Here is a 20,505-nt window from a genome sequence, read left to right on the forward strand (position 1 = left end):
ACACAGAATCGGAAGCAGGCTCCAGGCTCTGAGCCATCAGCCCAGAGCCCGACGCGGGGCTCCAACTCACGGACCGTGAGATCGTGACCCGAGCCGAAGTCGGACACTTAACCGACTGAGCCACCCAGGCGCCTCAATATACAGATTCATCTTTAATAGGTAATTGCCTTGGTCATGGGTGACTTCAGCTCACGTCATGATCTCACGGTTTATGGGTTCTAGCCCCGCGTCGGGCTGTGTGCTGACAGCTCAGAGCCTGGAGCCTCCTTTGGATTCTGTGTCTCCCTCTCTCTCTGCCCCTCCCCCACTCGCACGCGCTCTTTCTCTCTCTCAAAAAATGAATAAACATTAAAAAAAAATAAGATAATTGCTGAACAGTTTCCTAAAGTGGTTGTACAGATTTACAGTCCCAATTTGAGAGTTTGGTTGTCATATGTCCTCATCAGCATTTGGTGTTTTCTGCTTTTGTATTTTAACTATCATCTATGGTTTTAATTTGCATTTCTGTATGACTAATACAGTGGAGCACTTCTTAATAAGTTTAGTGGCCATTTGGATAACTTCTTTTGGAACTGTCTCTTCAAGTTTTTAAACCATGTTTCAGTTGGGTGATTTCCTTTTTGTTTGTTTTTCCTTTTTCTTGTTTTTTAGAAACTCTGTATGTATGCTGGTTGAGTCTTTTGTCTGAAAAATACATCTTCTGCCACTCTGGGTTGTCTTCATTTTCTTAATCGGGTCTTTTGAATGAATAAAAGTTAATATGAGAAGCAAATGTGGGTGAACTTCTTTATGTCTTTGGACACAAAAAAGCTAACGGTAAAGGAAGAAATTGGTAGTCTGCTTTTGAAGAATAGCAGTAGGATCGATGTGTACCACTTCTTTAGGAAATTGCTGATAAAAATATGCCATCCCCTGTGATGCCCCAAACACTAAGGTAACCATCGGTTAGAGAATATTGACATACACACAAAAAGGTAGAGCCCAGAAGAAACCAGTTGCTAGACCTAAAAAACTACTTCCTTTGGTATTTTATTTTAATATAATGGTATATAGGAATAGTGCTTCTGTCGGTAGATTTAATGAAAAAGTTTTTTCATCCTTGCTGACAGATCTTGGTCTTCATAGTTATACATAAAGGATCCTTAAACACATCTCATCAAATTAACTTTTTAACCTCCAAAGTTATTATTACAACTTAAACTAATAGTCTTCCTAGTAAATGGAAAAAATGGAAATGTTCTTTCAGGAACATTAAGGGGATAATAATCAAAAATTGATGTGATCTTGGCATGTATTAGTGCTTGATAAAATTTTATTGAGTGAGATATTTAAATTTATGATTCTCCATGAGGAGAAGGTTGTTGTGGGCTATGGCAGAAGAAAAGGTAATAGAACAGAAAGCTTGAATCACAATATATTTACATTTGATTATACTCTAGGTTTTATGTCTACATTAATAGTGTTTGCATTTTATTTTTTATTTTTTTTAAGTTTATTTATTTAAGTAATGTCTACACCCAACATGGGGCTTGAACTCACGGTCCTGAGCCCAGGAGCCTCATGCTCTTGCTGACCGAGATGGTCAGGTGCCGTAATAGTGTTTACAGTTTAAGTACTCCTGTATGGTTGAGCTGTTTTACAGAAAGTTATACAAATCAAACTAATTAAATATATTGTTAGATTTCGTGAGTTTGAGCCCCCTCTTGGGCTCTGCACTGACAACACGGAGCCTGCTTGGGAGTCTCTGTCTCTCTCTGCCCCTCCTGTGCTCGTGATCCATCTCTCTCTCTGAAAAATAAGTAAACATTTTTTTTAAAAAAGCATACTTGAATAGATGTCAGTTGTATTCCATGTTCTGTTGGGACAACTTTTTTTTTTAAGGCATTGCTTAATGTACAATTTTAAGTGGTGAATAATTAGGAGTTCATTTTTGCTTCCATGTTGGTATTTTAGAGCTGTAACATATCTTAAATACAACATACGTGTTTAAAAATAAAAGCATGAGCAGTATTCACCACTTTTGCATTGAAATTATGGACTAGATTTGATATAAATTATTTAAAAGTGAGTCTGGTCTAGCTACTATTTTTACGTTGATTATTCTGTAAACAAAAGATGAATGGTTTCTATCATCCTGTCAAAAGCAAGGGGACTAAGCCAAGTGCTTACTGTCCATTTCAACTTATCTTTGCCAGGAATTTTAATTACTTTTCCAAGTAGGCCCTAGAGCTCTGAAACCTGAGTTTTCTAAGGAAGTAAGAAATGGAGAAGAGGTAGGACTCAGGATGTTATGGAGGACACATTGTTAGTAAATAGTTTCGTTGCTACTTCTTAAAAGAGGCACAGAGACCTATTTGAAAATGTTGCATGGTTGTCCCTCCTTGTTTCCCCAGTCTTTATAAAATCATGAAGCATGGGGAGGGTGGGGCGTATGTATCATTAACTTGGAAGGCTCTTGGCTACAGATTTTGTTGAAGTTAAGTGCTAGAAAACACCAGGCACCATTTACTTGATGCTGTCTTGGTGTTGCTATCAGTGGTGGAAATACTTGAGCATAAGACATTGGATCCCAGAGGTTGGCAGGTTGATCATAATTTTCTTGTCCCACCCAAAAATCTCACAGTGCTACTATCATAGCCATAGTTGGCTAATTTAGTATCTCTGTGGATGAGGAGTGATTTCTTTTTTTTAAGTTTATTATTATTATAATTATTATTATTTATTCTTTTTTTTTAAGAAAGAGAGAGGGAGGGTGGGAGAGAGCTTGAGCAGGGGAGGGGCAGAGGGAGAGGGAGAGAGAGAATCCTAAGCAGGCTCTGTGCTGTCAGCATAGAGCCGAAAGTGGGGCAGAACTCAGTTCAAGAACCATGAGTCAGACACTTAACCAGCTGAGCCCCCCAGATGTCCTGAAGAGTGATTTCTCCTAGCACCTTGGCTTCTTAGGAAGGTTGAAGTTGGAGGTGAGTGGCTACTATCTTGCCTTCCTCTTATCTCTCTGGATGGTATTCCTTGTTACTTGCATATCAGGTGAAGAAAGAAGAAAGCACAAGTTGTTATATTATAGTTCATAATATTTGCTCTCATTTCTAAGGACTAGCATAAATACAGAAAGTATTTTCTCTCCTTCCAATCCAAATTTTATTCATCAGTTGTATTTATATATATAATAGTGATCATCACAGAAATCTTTACTTTTTTAATGTTTATTTATTTTTAAATTTTCTAAATGTTTTTATTATTTTTGAGAGAGAGAGAGAGAGAGAGACAGAATCTGAAGCAGGCTCCAGGCTCTGAGCTATCAGCACAGAGCCCAATGTGAGACTCGAATTCATGAACCATGAGATCTGGACTTGAGCTGAAGCCAGATGCTTAATGACTGAGCCACCCATGTGCCCTATTTATTTATTTTTGAGAGACAGAGAGAGAGAGAGAGAGAGAGAGAGAGAGAGAGAGAGAGAGATCATGAACGGGGAAGGAGTAAAGAGAGAGGGGAGAAAGAATCTCAGCAGTCTCCACACTGTCAGCACAGAGCCTGATGTGGGGCTTGAACTCATGAACCGTGAGATTGTGACCTGAGCTGAAACCAAAATTTGTATGCTTAAATGACTGAGCCACCCAGGCATCTCCATCACAAAAATCTTTAAGTGAAAAGCTTTATGAACTGATGGCCTTTCTAAGGGGATTTACTGTGGTATTAGTTTTCTTTTCCTCTGTTATTGCATTGACTTTTTAAGGCATTATTCTGATTACTCTTCTTTTGCTTTGCTGAATTTTGACTTTTAATTATGTTTTTATTATGGTATTAAGAGGATTTGCATTTATTTTTTCCTTCTGACATGAGACATACTATTGGGGATAATCTAATTCTGGTGGTTTATTTTTAAAATTATCTTTGGGGAAACTTTTGAAGTAGAAAAAAATAAATTAATGCTATCCGTTCTCAGCTCTTAAAATAGGTTGTTAGCCAAACTGTTTTGGTTTTGTTTTTGTTTTTTTTTTAATCTACACAATTTTATTTATTTATTTTTCAATATATGAAATTTATTGTCAAATTGGTTTCCATACAACACCCAGTGCTTTGGGTTTTTTTAAAGATTTTATTTTTAAGTGATCTCTACACGCAATGTAGGGCTTGAACTCATGACCCCGAGGTCAAGAATTGCGTCCTCTACTGACTGAGCCAGCCAGGCGCCCCAAACCTATGTGATTTCTTGATCCTAATATTTTTCTTATCAGGAGGGGAGAACATTAAGAATTTTTTTTTTTTTTTTACTGAAATTAGCTTGTAATTTACTGTGTTACTTTTCTTTATTTTTGTCTGTTCGCAAGTACATGTTCCATGTTAAGATCTGAGGATACTGATGGGATCAGGACCATTCTCTCCCATTTATGAGCATAGACATTGATTTAGTAAGAGAATGATGATTTGGAGCAGTTAATTTTCAGCCCCCCCCCCCCCCATGAAAATGCTTTAATGGTGGTGTCTGTACAGCGTATGAGATCACAGCAGGAAAAAGAGCAAGAGATATGGCTACACACAGAGACGTAGCTGTCAGAGAACTGGTTATGAGTGAATACAGAGTTCACACAGCGTCCACGTTTTATTGGGTATCAGCTCTAGGCCACCTCTTCCTCTGCCTCCTCTTCAAACTCACCTTCCTCCTTGACTGTGGTGTCCTGGTACTCAGACACCAGGTCACTCATGGTGCTCTCTGCTTGGTAAAGTCCATCTCATCCAAACCTTTACCTGTTTACCAGTGCGGGAAGGGCTTATGCCAGAACAAGGCTGTGAACTGCTCTGAGGTACATGTGAACAGCTCCTCAATGGACGTGCTATTGCTGATGAAGGTGGCAGACATTTTTAGCCCCCCCCCAGGGTGGGGTGGCACAGCTGATTTTATATTATTGGAGATCCCACTCCACAAAGTAGTTGTTGTTCTTGTTTTGGACGTTAAGTGTATGTTCGTCCACCTTCCTTTATGGACATGTGGCCCTTCAACACTAGGGTTACAGTCAGGTAGTGGCTGTGGAGGAGGTCCCAGGTGGTCATCATGTTCTTGGCATCGAACGGCTGCCGAATGAGGTCTGGCACCATCAGGGCCCAGTACCGTGGCTGCCTTGGCTGGTCAGTGAGGCAAAGTCCCACTGCACTGAAGAAGTACAGGTGGGGGAGGGGCACCATGTTGACAGCCAGTGTGTGGAGTCAGCACTGAGCTGGCCAGGAAAGTGCAGGCAGGTGGTGACCCCCCCACCCATGGTGGTTGACACCAGGTGGTTGAGGTCCCTGTAGGTGGGTGTGGTCAGTTTTAGGGTTCTGAAGCAGATGTCACAGAAGCAGAAGCAAGGCCTTGTTATTGGTGCGGTAAGTTTCATCTGTGTTTTCTACCAGCCGGGTGGACCCAGAGGGTGGCATTGTAGGGTTCTGCCATCTGTCCAACACCTTGACTGAGGGCACCACGCTGAATGTGTTCGTGATCCTTTTGGGACACACCTCCCGTATCTTGCTGATGAGGAGGGTACCCATCCCAGACCCGGTTCCCCCCTCCCCCACCCAGGGAGTGGGTCAGCTGGAAGCACTGCAGGCAATCACAGCTCTCAGCTCCTTCCTCACAACATCCAGCACCCAGTCAGCCAGCTCTGCACAGTGCATGTAGGGCCCTGGACCCAGTTGTTCCCAGCACCACTCTGACCTAAGATGGAGTTATCTGGCCTGAAGATTTGCCGGGAGGGCCTGGAGCACATGCAGTCCGTGGTACCGGGCTCCCAGGTCAGTGAGCATAGTGCGGGGCACGTACTTGCCACCTGTGGCCTCTTTGTAATACATGTAAATTTGCTCCAGCTGCAGGTCGAGGTGGCTGTGGTAAGTGCCGGTAAGGTCCGTGCCAGGCTCGTTGCTGATCACCTTACAGAACTTGGTGCAGATGTGGTTGCTGCCCTGGCCTGTCTGCAAAGTGCAAGATCTCCCTCTTGGCGGGAGTGTTGGTGGCAGTGTGGGCAGAAGGACCGGCGCAAGAGCAGACCAGTGGGTGTGCAGAGTGCTCTTCAGTTTTGTTTCATTTTTTTAAAGAGTTTTTTTTTTTTAATGTTTATTTATTTTTGAGAGAGCACAAGCAGATGAGGTGCAGAGAGAGAGAGGAGGACATAGAATCCAAAGCCGGCTCTGTGCTGACAACAGAGAGCCCCATGTGGGGATCCAACTCACAAACTGTGAGATCACAACTGAAGCCAAAGTCGTATGCCCAACCGACTGAGCCACCCAGGTGCCCCTTCAGTTTTGTTTTAAACAAAATTTACATTACATTAAGTTTGCCTTTTCAAAATTAGAGAATACTTTATTTTGAGATGTAATTCACATACCACAAAATTCACCTTTTTAAAGTATACAGTTCATGGATGTTGACTATATTCACAAGGTTTGAAACCATTATCACTATCTAACTGCAGAACATTTTTATCACCCAAAAAGAAACCTGGCAGTTTCCGTTAGCAGTCAGTTACTCCCCCTTCTTCCCTTCCCTAGCCCCTGGCAACTACTAATCTTTGTCTCTCTTGGATTTGCTGTTTCTGGACACTTTATATAAAGGGAATCATAAAATATGTGGTCTTTTGTGAGTGGTTTCTTTCACTTAGCATACTGTTTTCAAGATTCCTCAGCATTCTGGCGTGTATCAATGATGAAATTATGAAGTGGGATTTGTGAGCAAACGGCTAAGAAAGAATTCTTGAGACCTTTCTCTTTTTTTGGTGCAAAAAGGTGATTTTATTATAGGGGGACAGGACCTGGGGGCAGAAAGAGCTGCCCTGGAATTGTGAGGAGTGAGTGATTATATATATTTTTAAGTTTGTGGAGGAAGATGGGTAGAGATAAAGTAGGTTTCTAAGGAATTTTGGAAGCAGGACTTTTAAGAACTTGAGGGGCTAGCTGCTGTTAAGATAAAATTACTTTTAGGGGCGTCTGGGTGGCTCAGTCGGTAAGCGTCTGACTTCAGCTCAGGTCACGATCTCGCGGTCCGTGAGTTCGAGCCCCGCATCGGGCTCTGGGCTGATGGCTCAGAGCCTGGAGCCTGCTTCCGATTCTATTCTGTGTCTCCCTCTCTCTCTGCCCCTCCCCCGTTCATGCTCTGTCTCTCTCTGTCTCAAAAATAAAAATAAACATTAAAAAAAAGTAAAAAAGATAAAATTACTTTTAGTTTTTAATAAAAAACATTAAGGCACTAAGGGAGCCATGAGTTCCTTGAGGAAGGTCACGCTCTGCATGTTTTAGGTGTCTGTCACTGGGCTGCAGGCTGTAAGGAGATTTAATTTAAGCTACATCTCTCTTGCTTTTGTTTTCCTCATCATCAGTACTTTTTTGGAAGGGGGATATACCCTATTTTGTTTATCCGTTCATCAGTTGATGAGCATTTTGGCTATTGTAAGTAATCCTGCCATGAATATTCATGTACAAGTTTTTCTGTGAAACTGTGCTCTTGGTTCTCTTGGGCATATACTTAGGAGTGGAATTGCTGGATCTTTTTATAACTCTGTTTAACTTTTTTTGGAGGAACTGCCAAACTTTTCCACAGTTGCACCGTTTTACAGTCCTATTGGCAGTGTATGAGGGTTCCAATTTCTCTACGTACTCAACAACACTTGTTACCTTCCTTTTTTATTTTTTTATGGCCATACTAGTGGGTTAGAAGTAGTATCTCTTGGTATGATTTTGCATTTCTGTGATGACTAATGATGTTCAGCATCTTGTGTACACTGCTCATTTGTGTATCTTATTTGGAGAAATGTGTATTACAAGTCTTTGCCTGGGGCGCCTGGGTGGCTCAGTTCGTTAAGTGTCCTATTCATCTCAGGTCATGATCTCATGGTTCAGGAGTTCAAGTCCTGCGTTGGCCTTTGCACTAGTGGTACAGAGCCTGCTTGGGATTCCCTCTGTCTCTGTCTCTGTCTCTCTCTGTCTCTCTCTCTCCCCCCCCCCCCCCCCGCCCCTCCCTCACTCGCATGCACTTTCTCTCTCTCTCAAAATCAATAAATAAACTTAAAAATAAATTTTAAAGTCTTTGCCTATTTGTTTATTATTTTAAAGTAATCTCTACACCCAACATGAGACTCAAATTCATGACCCCAAGATCAAGAGTTGCATGTTCTACCAAGTGAGCCACCCAGGTGCCTCTGTGCTAGTTTTTAAATTGGATTTTTTTATTGGCAGGTTTCTCCTTATCAGAAGTATTTACCTTATTTTAAATATCATCCCCTAATTACTAGCAATATAATAGAGAATTGTTCTTGAATATAAAGAGTTTGTTGATGTTAGAACAATAAAGTTTATAGTCAGTATACAATTAAAAATCTAAGACTGTGTACAATAGAAAATTCCTAGTCCTCACAAACTTTGGCTATTTATTTTTTTTTAAGTTTATTTATTTTTGAGACAGAGAAAGAGAGAAAGAATGAGAGAAAGAACCAATAGGGGAGGGGCAGAAAGAGTGGGGGACAGAGCCTCTGAAGCTGGCTCTGTGCTGACAGCAGACAGCCCAACACAGGGCCTGAACCCACGGACCTCGAGATCATGACCTGAGCTGAAGTTGGGCACTCAACCGACTGAGGAACCCAGGCACCCCACAAACTTTGGCTATTTCTGAATAACAGAGTAAAATGCATACTCAGTTGTTTACCTAAAGAAATGTGCTTATTTATTTTCTGTTAATTATACTGTCTCATCTGGTAGGATTTAGAGTATGCAGAAGTAGTGGGCTGGTAATGAGAGGTTTAAAAATTGCATTATAAGGTAAAAGATTTAGGATTTAACTCTAAAATTAGAAATAGTAAGTAACATTTAAAGCTAGAGTTTAGGCATTGATCCAGGGTTTTCTGAGACTTACTGTTAATAACTAAAAAAGGATTTAAAACATAAAGGAATTTTCTTGCTGTTTAAATAGGACCCAACCAAGAAAAAAAAAATGAGTGGTGCAAATACTTGTAACATTATGGGTTTCTTGGCTAGTTCAGCATTATTTTCCACATGCTTGTTGTATTTGTGTGAATTATGAGGTATATTTTGGTACATTCTGTCATGTATAAGGCTTTTTGGGTCTTTTGTAGGGTTTTTTGTTCTTCCATCCATAGTAAATAGAAACCAAGAATGACTTTTTAAAAAAGTTTTTTTTTTTAATGTTTATTTTTGAGAGAGAGAGAGACAGAGCATGAATGGGAAATGGGCAGAGAGAGAGGGAGATACAGAATTCAAAGCAGGCTCCAGGCTCTGAGCTGTCAGCACAAAGCCCGATGTGGGTCCTGAACTCACAAGCGTGAGATCATGACTTGATCTGAAGTTGGATGCTTAACCAACTGACCCACCAAGGCACCCCCCGAAGAATGATGTTTAAGTGCCTTTAGGTACTGCCATCCAGTACATTTGTGAATGTTGCCCCTTACTTAGGCGTAATCATAGCTCTGACTCTGCTGTTGCTTAAAAACAGCTCATTTCAGGTTGCTTGGGTGGCTCAGTCAGTTAAGCATCAGACTCTTGATTTCAGCTCAGGTCATGATCTCACTGTTCGTGAGATCAAGCCCCGTCTTGGGCTCCACTGCTTTGGATTCTCTCTCTCTCTCTCTCTCTCTCTCTCTGTCTCTCCCCGCCCCCCCCCCCACAATAAATAAATAACCCCAGCTCATTTTTCAGTGGAAGACCATCTTTAGAACGACTCAGGGGAGAGGAGTGATGAGGCCTTTTTGCTGGGGTGTGAACTCATAAGAATTTAAACCTGCAGGGTGTGTCTTTAAACTATCTTCTTTTCCCTACTCACTAGGAATATAAATTCCACTTCCAGGAAGTCTACCTGTCTTTTAGGCCCCATAGGTCCCTATTATCTAACTCCCATGATACCCTGGACTTCACTGCAACACTCACTTCACTGGGAGTCACTTTTATGGTGGGTTTCCTCGCTAGAATGTGAGCTCGAGGAGGTCCTCATTGCATCTGCCTTGTTTCCCACTATATTCCTCATGTCTGGCACACAGTGGAACTCATCAAGTGAATAAATGAGTGCCTCGATCTGTGAACTGTTGGAACAACTTTACCCATTAAAATAAGAGAGGGGCACCTTAGTGGCTCAGTTGGTTAAGCGTCCGACTTCAACTCAGGTCATGATCTCACAGCTCATGAGTTCCAGCTGCGTGTCCAGCTGTGCTAACAGCTTGGCGCCTGGAGCCTCTTTTCAGATTCTGTGTCTCCTCCTCTGTCTGTCCCTCCCCTGCTTGCACTCTGTCTCTCTCTCTCTCAAAAATAAATAAACATTGGAACGCCTGGGTGGCTCAGTTGGTTGAGCATCCGAGTTTGGCTCAGGTCATGATCTCACAGTTTGTGGGTTTGAGCCCCACATAGGGCTCTGTGCTGACAGCTCGGAGCGTGGAGCCTGCTTCAGATTCTGTGTCTGCCTGTCTCTCTGCCCCTTCCCCACTCGTGTGTGCTCTCTGTCTCTCTCTCTCAAAAGTAAAAATAAACATTAAAAAAAAATTTTTTTTTAAACATTAATAAAAAAACTTGTTAAATTCAAGTTTGCTTCTCTTAGAACTACAGCTGTGTATGATTTCTGTATGGGAGAGTCCTTAAACTGTTGTTTAGGTAAAATACCATGTATTTCTTTCTCATAGCAACAGTATAGATAGGACACAGTGGAATGTAGTAAGGAGTCATCACAGCCTTTATGTTAGATGTGCTGTATTTCACTGGCTGAATCTGGAGGACAGAACATTATTAGCATCTATTTGTAGGTACATATTAAAAAAATAGAAAGTGATCAAGGCCAAGAGGTACCACAGCAAATTGTGATATGCAAAGTGGGAACGTAGAAGAGTTTTAGGGTTCTTTTAGGGACCCATGACAGAGTCTGCTTGGAGTATGCAGTGGAACATGGGTGATAAGGAAAGTGGGAGCCAGGGCACAGTGGAGGGGATGGGGGGCGGTGGAAAGAGAAAGGCCACCCGGATTTTCAGATGATTGGATTATTCCTCTCTCAGGGCTGGAGACCTGGGTGGTTTTAGGTAGTTTTGTACTAAACTCAGTACTTTATATGGCATGCATAGGTAATTGTATAATTCTATTTGGAAAAAAAAAATGCCATTTAAATCTTATTTAGAGATAAGTGAAATTGATCAGAATTGTCAAGAAAAGAATCAGTCCCAACAGGTATTTATTATCTGTCATAGACACACAATCAGAGGATCCCCCTACCCACCACACGGAATAGCATAGTAGGGAGAGAGCCAAAGGTGCCACTGCATCCCAGCCCCTCCGCCTTGTTAGCGAGTGCCCGATTTGTTTGCTGGCAGAGCCACATTAATGGCCATAGATATCCCCCAAAGTGTAAAAACATATATACTTAGGGATTCTGTTGTTTACCAAGTTATTCTTCACACAGATGGTGATCACTAAATACTTCTTGCAGGTGGTTACCTCTCTTTTTTTCCACCCGGTATTATTTTATTTTAAACACATTTCTTGATGGAGCCTAAACTTAAGACCAGCACATAGAAAATAAGCCAGTGTTGGGAAGCCTAAACAGTGAGGTCCTGGGTTCATCCCAGAGTGTGGAGCCTCCATAGTCATAGTGGGTGTTTTTTGTCATTTTTGTTTTTGGTTGGAAATAGTATTAATACATGATTCTAAAGTGATGAATTTTTTTAATTAAAAATATTTTCTAATGTTTGTTTTTGAGAGAGAGAGAGAGAGAGAGAGAGAGAGAGAGAGAGAGACAACCCTAATGGAGGAGGGGCAGAGAGAGACCGAAGAGACACAGAATCTGAGGCAGGTTCCAGGCTCTGAGCTGTCAGCACAGAGCCCATCGCGGGGCTCAAACTCATGGACCGTGAGATCATGACCTGAGTTGAAGTTGGATGCCCAACCAACTGAGCCACCCAGGAGCCCCTAAAGTGGTGAATTTTAATGGAGCAAAAAACTTTACTTGGAAATGTTTGTTTTTTTATCCTCACCAAAGAGAAAATGGGGGTTTCTGAGACCATTGGAATTTCTTTGCTCTGTTATCTCTTCCCCTGGTGTGGGATGATCAAATTCCACATTTCCAGGTTGCTAGGAGACAGGCAGCCTATCTTGCAGATATTGGCACATAAGATCTCTTTATTCTTTGGACTTCTGTATTTCTCAGAATTGTCATGCTTCTTTTCTAAACCCTAAATTATGCAGAGACAACATGATTATATGACCCAGCTCAGGAAATATAAAACGGGTCAAAAATACCAAGCTAAGTTTAAATAAAGAACATTACTGGCTGCAGTATATTAAGGCATCATTCTTGCAAAGTCCATATTTGCCTCTCTTTGCTGCTGACTCTTTTGTGGCATTTTCAGGGCACAAAAGTGGTTACGCAGGAGTAGGCTGAGAATACCCTATCTAGAGATTCATATAATGTTAAAAGTATTGCAGGTGGGGGCACCTGTGTGGCTTAGTGGGTTGAGCCTCTGACTTCGGCTCAGATCATGATCTTGCAGTTCATGAGTTTGAGCCCCGTGTCGGGCTCGCTGCTGTCAGCGTGGAGCCTGGTTTGGATCTTCTGTCCCCTCTCCCTCTGCCCTTTCCCCACTTGTGTGCATGATTTCTCTCTCTCTCTCTCTCAAAAACATAAATCATTAAAAAAAAAAAAAGTATTGCAAGTGAACCATGGCCCCAGGAACTCAATTTATGTGTTCTTAAAAAATAGTGTCTCAGGAGGGTGGGTGATGGGTATTGAGGAGGGCACCTTTTGGGATGAGCACTGGGTGTTGTATGGAAACCAATTTGACAATAAATTTCATATATTGGAAAAAAAATAAAATAGATTGTGAAAGATAAAAAAAATAGTGTCTCAGTGTCATTTTTTTTTCCTTTTCTTTTTTTTTTTTAAATTTGTGTGTGAGATAGAGAGCTTGAGCAGGGGAGGAGCAGAAGGAGAGGGAGAGAGAATTCCAGGGGTGCCTGGGTGGCTCAGACTGACTTTGGCTCAGGTCATGTTCTCAAGATCAGTGGGTTCCAGTCCCACATCAGGCTCTGCACTGACATCATGGAGCCTGCTTCAGATTCTCTCTCTCTCTCTCTCTCTCTCTCTCTCTCTGCTCCTTCCCTGGTCTCTCTCTCTCAAGTAAATAAATAAGCTTAACAAAAAAGTGAGAGAGAGAGGGAGAGAGAGAGAATCCCAAGCAGGCTCTGTGCTGTCACCAGGGAGCCTGATGCAGGACTGCATTCCACAAACCTTGAGATCATGACCTGAGCTGAAATTAAGAGTCAGACACTTAACTGCCTGAGCCACCCAGGTGCTCCCAGGAACTCTATTTAAATAATTTACTGATGGGGGGTGGGGAGGTCCTAGGATCATGTGGCTTTACTATAGCTATTTTGCCCTATATGCTTTCCTTAAAAGGAAAACTCATCTTACATTATCATACAGTTTTTTGGGGAGGGCCTTAAGTTTAACGTTAGAATACTAGGGTTCAAAAAAATGTGCCCAGATGGTAGATGTTGATAATTTGGCACCAGAATTCTTCTGAAATTGAATACATTGCAGTATGTTTAAAAAAGTTTTTATTTATTCATTTTGAGAGAGACAGAGCAAGTGGGGAGGGACAGAGAGAGAGAGAGAGCGAGAATCCCAAGCAGGCTCCTCACTGTCAGCTTGGAGCCTGATGTGGGGCTCGACCCCATGAAACTCAAGACTGTGACCTGAGTTGAAACAAACAGTTGGACGCTTAACCAGCTGAGCCACCCAGGCACTCCTGAATACATTGCAGTATTAATCAGAAGTTTTTTGTTGGCTTCTGATTTTGAACGGCATAGGGGTTGGAGACCGAGATGGTTAGTTAAAATTTAAGAAATTCGGGAGCTCTCCTTCATGTTACCACCAGTCAGGCTCTCTGTTTTCCTGTCTGAATTCAACGTAGAGTTTTTTGTAGCAGTTGGTTTAGAAGGGTGTGTGTTTTGCGAGTGGCTCAGTTGGTTCCCTGTATCATGATGGCCCACAGCAGGACCCAGACCCCTGAGTCAGTTACATCGATAAATATGGTTATTACTTTACAGATGGACTCCCATTCTCAGCCAGTTCATCTTTTTTAAATGAGCTGTATTTTATTGTCACACTATAAGAATTAAATCTAACGTCTTTGTTCTATGAAGATGAGTTTGAGTAGATTGTCCAGACTGGCAATGACAGGAAGACACCCTTTTCATTGTGAGTTATTTGGAGTAACTGGGGCTGTAGATTTGACCGAGAAAGTCTCTGAGATAGGGAAAAGGGAGATTTACTGACAGAGGTTATTTGTAGAATTATGTAGAATTTAATGTTTTCGTAAATGTCTTAATTATTTAAGATTTAATTTCTATGTGCAGACTGAATATAATGGTAAACCTTGGTTTGGTATGATTTAGCTTTGTTTCAACAGATGATTATTGGATTGTTTTTCTAACTTAAAAAATTACACGAGTGGTAAATGTTCATTACCAAAAATTCAGTATACATATAAACAAGAAAAAGGAAAAATTCCCTTATGATTGTATCAGCTAGAGATAAACATTGTAAACTGTAGATATCTGTCATTCTAACTTTCTTGTCTTCACTTAACTGTCTTTCAAAAGCAAATTATGTTTTGCCTGCTATTTGGTAAATTTTGCTTTTTTTCATGTATGGCATAAATACCCATTCAAGCCATCACATTTTATTTTTATGGGTGCTTAGTAATCCTTTGTGAGATGACCTATAATTTATTTAAAAGTCCCCCATGATTGGAATTTAGGTTGTTTCTTTGTTTTGCCGCAGTAACATTAATATCTACCCTTTTGCCCCTTTATTTCCTTAGGATAAATTCCTGAGAGTAGAGTACTTTGTTTCTTGCTTTAAAAAATATATATATTTTTTTAATTTTTTTCAGTGAGAGAGCAAGAAAGAGCACGAGTGGGGAAGGGGCAGAGAGAGAGAGGGAGACAAAGAATCCAAAGCAGGCTCCAGGCTCTGAGCTGACAACACAGAGCTTGATGCGCGGCTCGAACTCACAAGCCGTGAGTGAGATCATGACCTGAACTGAAGTCGGAGGCTCAACTGACTGAGCCACCCAGGCTCCTGAGAGTAGAGTACTTTGTAAAGGATTTGTCCGTTTTAAGATTTTTGAAACACATTGCCAAATAGCTTTCCAGAAAGGCCATTCCAGTTTTCAGTTTCTTCTCTAATTGGCTTTATACTTGGATTAAAATGTGCAATTTTTATTTAGTTGCAGAATGAGGAAGAGCCTGGAGAGCCAGAACAGGCTGTAGGTGACGCTCCTCCACCTTACAGCAGCATCTCTGCAGAGAGTACAGGTAGGTAACCCGCAAGGTGACTCTTGAACTCATGAAATGCACTTAGCCAGAGACTTGTCCAGTGTGTGTTTGTCTTTGCCTTTGCTTCAGCTTTCCTTAAGAAGTCTTTGACGTTGTTTGTAGTTTGTAGCCGGAAGTGGAAAAAACTCATGTTACTTTTCTGAAAAACACTTAAAACTCCATCTCAGTGTGTCTTTTTTATGGAACTCCATTTCATTCCAATAGGCCCTTCGTAAAAAGGAAGTAGAAATTCACGAACTAGGTGATCACCTGATTTTTTGTTCTTTTTGTAGTTTCCTCATTAATTGTTTTGCTCTTTGTGATTTTAGTGCCTGCGACCTGGAACATAGTACATTTGATTGATTTGTGCTAGTGAATTCTTAATTTAAAAAAAAAAACAAAACCAAAACTAAAAGTCTCTCAGTTCTTTCATAATATTCCTCATAGTTCAAGCCCTCCTTGAATAATCTTTTGTCTTCACATTTTACGCCGGATTATCTATTTAATTTTCACATATATACATAGAAGGGATGGGGAAAAAGAAAGAAAATCTCAACAGTTGAGGACTTTTGGTAGTTTAAAGCTTCCTGATAAGCAGTTCTGCTTTAATTGCTGAAAATGGACCAGTTTTGATGGAACCTCTTCATTTTCTCTAAAAGAGAAATGTGGCATGAAATCGTGCATGGTGCCACCATTGAACCCATCTTACTGCCAGGGTAGATAGGCAAATTGAAGACAGCATTTATCCCAAAGAGCCTCATAATCCTTTTCAATACAGTATTTGGGCAGCTATTGTCAGTTGATGAGGGCTTACTTTGGTTGGTAGTCTCTGGGGCCCTGAGGCTGCTGTTTAATTAAGAAGAACATGGGTCAGAAAGTTTTTTCCCTCTACTCTGGCTTCAAATTTTGAACTCTGTATCCTTGTATTAAAATTCTTTTATTTATAAGCATCTAAAACTAAGAATGCTAACTTCAGGTTTTTGAGGAATTGCAGGGTGTCTCCTTGAATCAAATTAAGATGAAAACACCAAGACTTGGGAAAGAATTGCAAAGCCATGCCGTATTTACTCATTTCTACCCAGACTATAAGTACTAGTTATCCTTTAAATACATCCACTGAAAATTTAACTCATTAATAAGAAATTTGGTTCCTGTTTTTTTAATGATAAAAGTCTTTTATATTTAGCTACCCAGAATTATTAAGAGGTAATTTTTCCCCTGAATATCTGAGTTTGTACTTTCCGTAATTGTAAAAAGTTAGAACCATTTTTGAGACAAATCTTTTTCAAACACTTCCCTCCCTTATTCACTTATATCTCATATTCTTTGTTTACATTTTTTCTTATGATTTAGGGATTGCAACCAGAAACATTATCTGGAAGATATTCTGTTCTATACTATAGTGATGCCTTTGTTCATTGACATTTGTAGAACTTTGATTCAAGAATCAGATTCTCCCTTAGCTGTCAGATGGTATTTCCCATAGCTGTCCTTACAGAAGTCCCTTTAATCTTTCTCTTTTGTTGTTGTTAATCTTGCTGTGGGCCTCAACGGCAAAAAACAAAGCTTCTTGAGATTGGGTATAAAGTAGAGGTAAACTACTTCTAGAATAGAGCCTGAAGAATACTCTTATGAATAAAGTCTTTGGATTTTATAGCATTTCGTCTAACTACACAGAAGCCTTTAAAACAAACAAACAAATAAAATACATAAATAATACATAAAAATAAAATAAAATAAACAACCAAACTTTTAACTTCCTGAGTCTCTACTGAGCTCTTTGAGTTTCAGATGAGTGAAGTTTCAGGGAAATCTTTTTTAGGGATCATAAGTTACTCAAGAACATTAATTTTTTGTGTATGAACTGGGGTTTTCCATTTTGACTTTTTTTTAAAAAAGGAAACCTCTAAAATGGTTTAAATGGCCTTTTCCCCCTTTGTTGTTAAATTAACATTGCTAATTTTTTTTTTAGATAAATGCTATGTGTACCTGTTACTCCATTTATGAGGAAAGTGATGAGAAACAAAATGACACATGCATGTTGGTAGGGAAAAAAAAGAGCACAAGTCATTATTTCGCACACTCTACCTATTTTAATTTGTGATATATAAATTGAACAGTCTAACAAATATTGGTTGTTGTTGTTCTGAATATATTAAATAAACTTGAAAGATTGTCACTAAACTTTTCTTGGTAACTTAAAATGATGTGAGTATGTATATTGATGGATCCCATTACAAAATATTTTGAAATAGGGAAATAAACATGTTGTTAATTTTCTTCAACTTAAGGTGGTAGGTATCAGTTTTATTCATGTATTCAGAATTACTATGGCAGTAGGCTAATTTAAATTGTACATTTCTGTTTGTAATAACTTAGTTTGACTTGATGAGAAATAAAAAGAAATTTAATAGAAGATTATGCAGTGTTTTATAATGTATGTATCACATTAATTATATATGTATATATTACATTAATGTATATATTATAATGTATGTGTGTGCATGTATCTTAAATAGCAATTTTGACATGGAAAAAAACAAGTTCTTTAAATTGGGTTAGGTGGCAACTTTAGTTTCAATAACACATTTTCCTATATTTTCTTCTAAAAGCTTTAATATTTTATTTTCATATGTAGATTTATATTCCATCTGATATTGTTTTTTTCTGTATAGTGTAAGATAGTGGTCAAGATGAATTTGTTTTTCTGTATGGATCGGCAGTTGGTACAGCACCATTTATTAAAAAGACCATTCTTTCTTCCCTGCCCTACAGTGTCACCTTTGTTGTAAATCAGATGACCATATATGTGTGGATCTCTTTCTGGACTCAGTATTCTAATGTTTATTTATTTTTGAGAGAGAGCGACATAGAGTGAGCAGGGGAGGGGCAGAGAGAGGGAGATACAGAATCCGAAGTGGGCTCCAGGTTCCAAGCTGTCAGCATGGAGCCCGACACAGAGCTTGAACCCATGCATGAACCGTGAGATCGTGACCTGAACCAAAGTTGAATGCTTAACCAACTGAGCCACCCAGGCACCCCTGGACTCATTTTTTTGTTCTTTGGTCTGTTTACTTATCCTTATGCCCATCCCCTACTATTTTAATTGTAGAGCTTTATAATCTTGGTATCTGGTAATGTAGGTCCTTCACACTTAACTGCTCTTCAAGATTGCTTTGGTTTTTCTTGGCCTTTTGCATATATATACATTTTACAATTAAATAGGCTTGTCAGTTTCCATAAACTGTAACAAAAGAAAACAGTAATTCTGCTAGAATTCTAGTTAGAATTGCACTGAATCTGGGATCAGTTTGAAGAGCATTAACATCTTCATAATACTGCTTCCAGTCTGTAAACATGATATATCTCTCCATGTAATTAAGATCTTATTTAATTTCTCTCAGTAGTATTTTGTAGATTTCAACATTGAGTACTTATATATTTATTACTAGATTTACTTCTCACGTTGTTGTAAAAAATGGTCCATATATAATTTTACTTTCTGTTTGTTGCTGGTATATGGAAATACAATTGATGATTTATATCCATCCAGAGACTTTGCTAAATTCATATATTAATTCTAATAGGCTGTCTGTAGATACTCTTGAATTTTCTGGGTCTATAATCATGTCATCCATGATTAGGGACAGTTATTTCTTCTCTTCTAATACTTCTGTCTTGTATTTCCTTTTCTTGCCATATTATATGAACTAGTAGGATCTTTAAGGTAATGTTTGATAGGAAGTAGTGACAGTAGGCATTTTTGTCTAATTCTAATCTTAGGGGAGAAAGCTTTTAAAAATTTGCAATTAATTATGATATTGACTCTAGGTATTTTGTAGAGACTTATGATCAAATTAAGGAAGTTTTATTCCTGATTTGGTAAGTGTTTTTATTATCAGTAGGTGTTGAATTGTGTAAAACGCTTTTTGTGTCCATGTGAATACAATAGAATTTTTCTTTTTTCTGTTAACGAGGTGAATTGTATTGATTGATGATTTCAGTAATATATTACAGTAAAATTGGAAGTTAATTACAATTAACCAGAAGAAATAGAAGAGAGAAAAATGTTAATCTTGATGAACTATAGGACTTTTTTCAAAATGTTTGTTTTTTTAAAAAAAATGGTGTAGAAATTTAATAGATTTTTAAATACATCTTTTCTAATAAATATTGAGTTCCTTATCATAGAAGTTAATGACAATGAAGATACATTAAAAAGAGGAAATGAAAGATTTAATTCAGATAAATGATGGCTCTGTAACTGAATTAGTTACCTCAGTTCAGTTACCTGTAACTGAATTAGTTACCTGAACTGATTAGGCACATCATAGTAAACAGTACCTGGTAAAACTAATGGGTAAGAATCAAAGTGCCAGAATAAACTCGTGAGAAATGAATTTTAACTTTTTTATTAAGTTGGTTTTCCTCTTTATAATTGGGAGGAAACTATGGTATAGCTTACAGACACACAGGTGATGTATTTTTGGCTTAAATGTTGTCTTTATGCTACTGTTAATACTGAGTGCCTTTGGTGAACATATCAAGTGACAGTTGAAAAAAGTGTTCCAAGGCATTTGGGAGGGAAGGCAAAGTGATTTCAATGAATCTGCTTAAATAATTAAAAGGTAGATGAATTTAAAAATCATTCTCAATCTCTTATATTCTTATATGAACAGTTTGGTTCAATTATTCTGTATGTACCCTTAGAAGTATGGCTGGTTTTTGTTTTCCAGAGTTAGTAGAAATCATCTTTTTCCTGCGTTTAGCTAATGGTCAGTTAATTATGACTTCCTTTTTATTCTGCAGCATATTTTGACTACAAAGATGAGTCTGGATTTCCAAAGCCTCCGTCTTACAATGTGGCAACAACACTGCCCAGTTATGATGAAGCTGAGAGAACAAAGGCTGAGGCTACTATCCCCTTGGTTCCTGGAAGAGTAAGTCCAAATTACCATGTTACTTGCTGGCTGCTTTATGGGAATTAGGTTCTCTTCATTACCCACTTTTGATTTATTGCTTATGATTGTACTAATTCATAAACGTACAGTTAATTTTTTATTGTTTAAATTTTAGTTAACATACAGTGCAGTGTTGGTTTCACGAGTACAAGTCAGTGATTCATCACTAACATACAACACCCTGTGCTCATCGCAGCAAGTGCCGTCCTTAGTACC

The 20,505-nt window shown here is 39.2% G+C and overlaps 1 protein-coding gene and 1 pseudogene across 2 annotated transcripts in view; one reads left to right on the top strand and one right to left on the bottom strand.

Annotated features, from left to right (window-relative positions):
• Positions 1–20,505, top strand: part of NDFIP1 (Nedd4 family interacting protein 1) — a 55,914-nt gene that overhangs the window by 16,495 nt on the left and 18,914 nt on the right. The window contains exons 1-3 of one of the 2 annotated variants that reach the window (XM_042938059.1): positions 5,366–5,767; positions 15,241–15,328; positions 20,138–20,268. In XM_042938059.1, coding sequence (XP_042793993.1) covers positions 5,696–5,767; positions 15,241–15,328; positions 20,138–20,268 — 291 coding nt within the window. In that variant the 5' untranslated portion in view covers positions 5,366–5,695. Of the gene's footprint in view, positions 1–5,365; positions 5,768–15,240; positions 15,329–20,137; positions 20,269–20,505 lie in introns of those variants that run through there. The other variant, XM_042938070.1, reaches the window with a different exon arrangement.
• LOC122225661 lies at positions 4,279–5,429 on the bottom strand (annotated as a pseudogene).

This window comes from Panthera leo, chromosome A1 (genome assembly GCF_018350215.1).
Source record: "Panthera leo isolate Ple1 chromosome A1, P.leo_Ple1_pat1.1, whole genome shotgun sequence".
NCBI lineage: Eukaryota > Metazoa > Chordata > Mammalia > Carnivora > Felidae > Panthera > Panthera leo.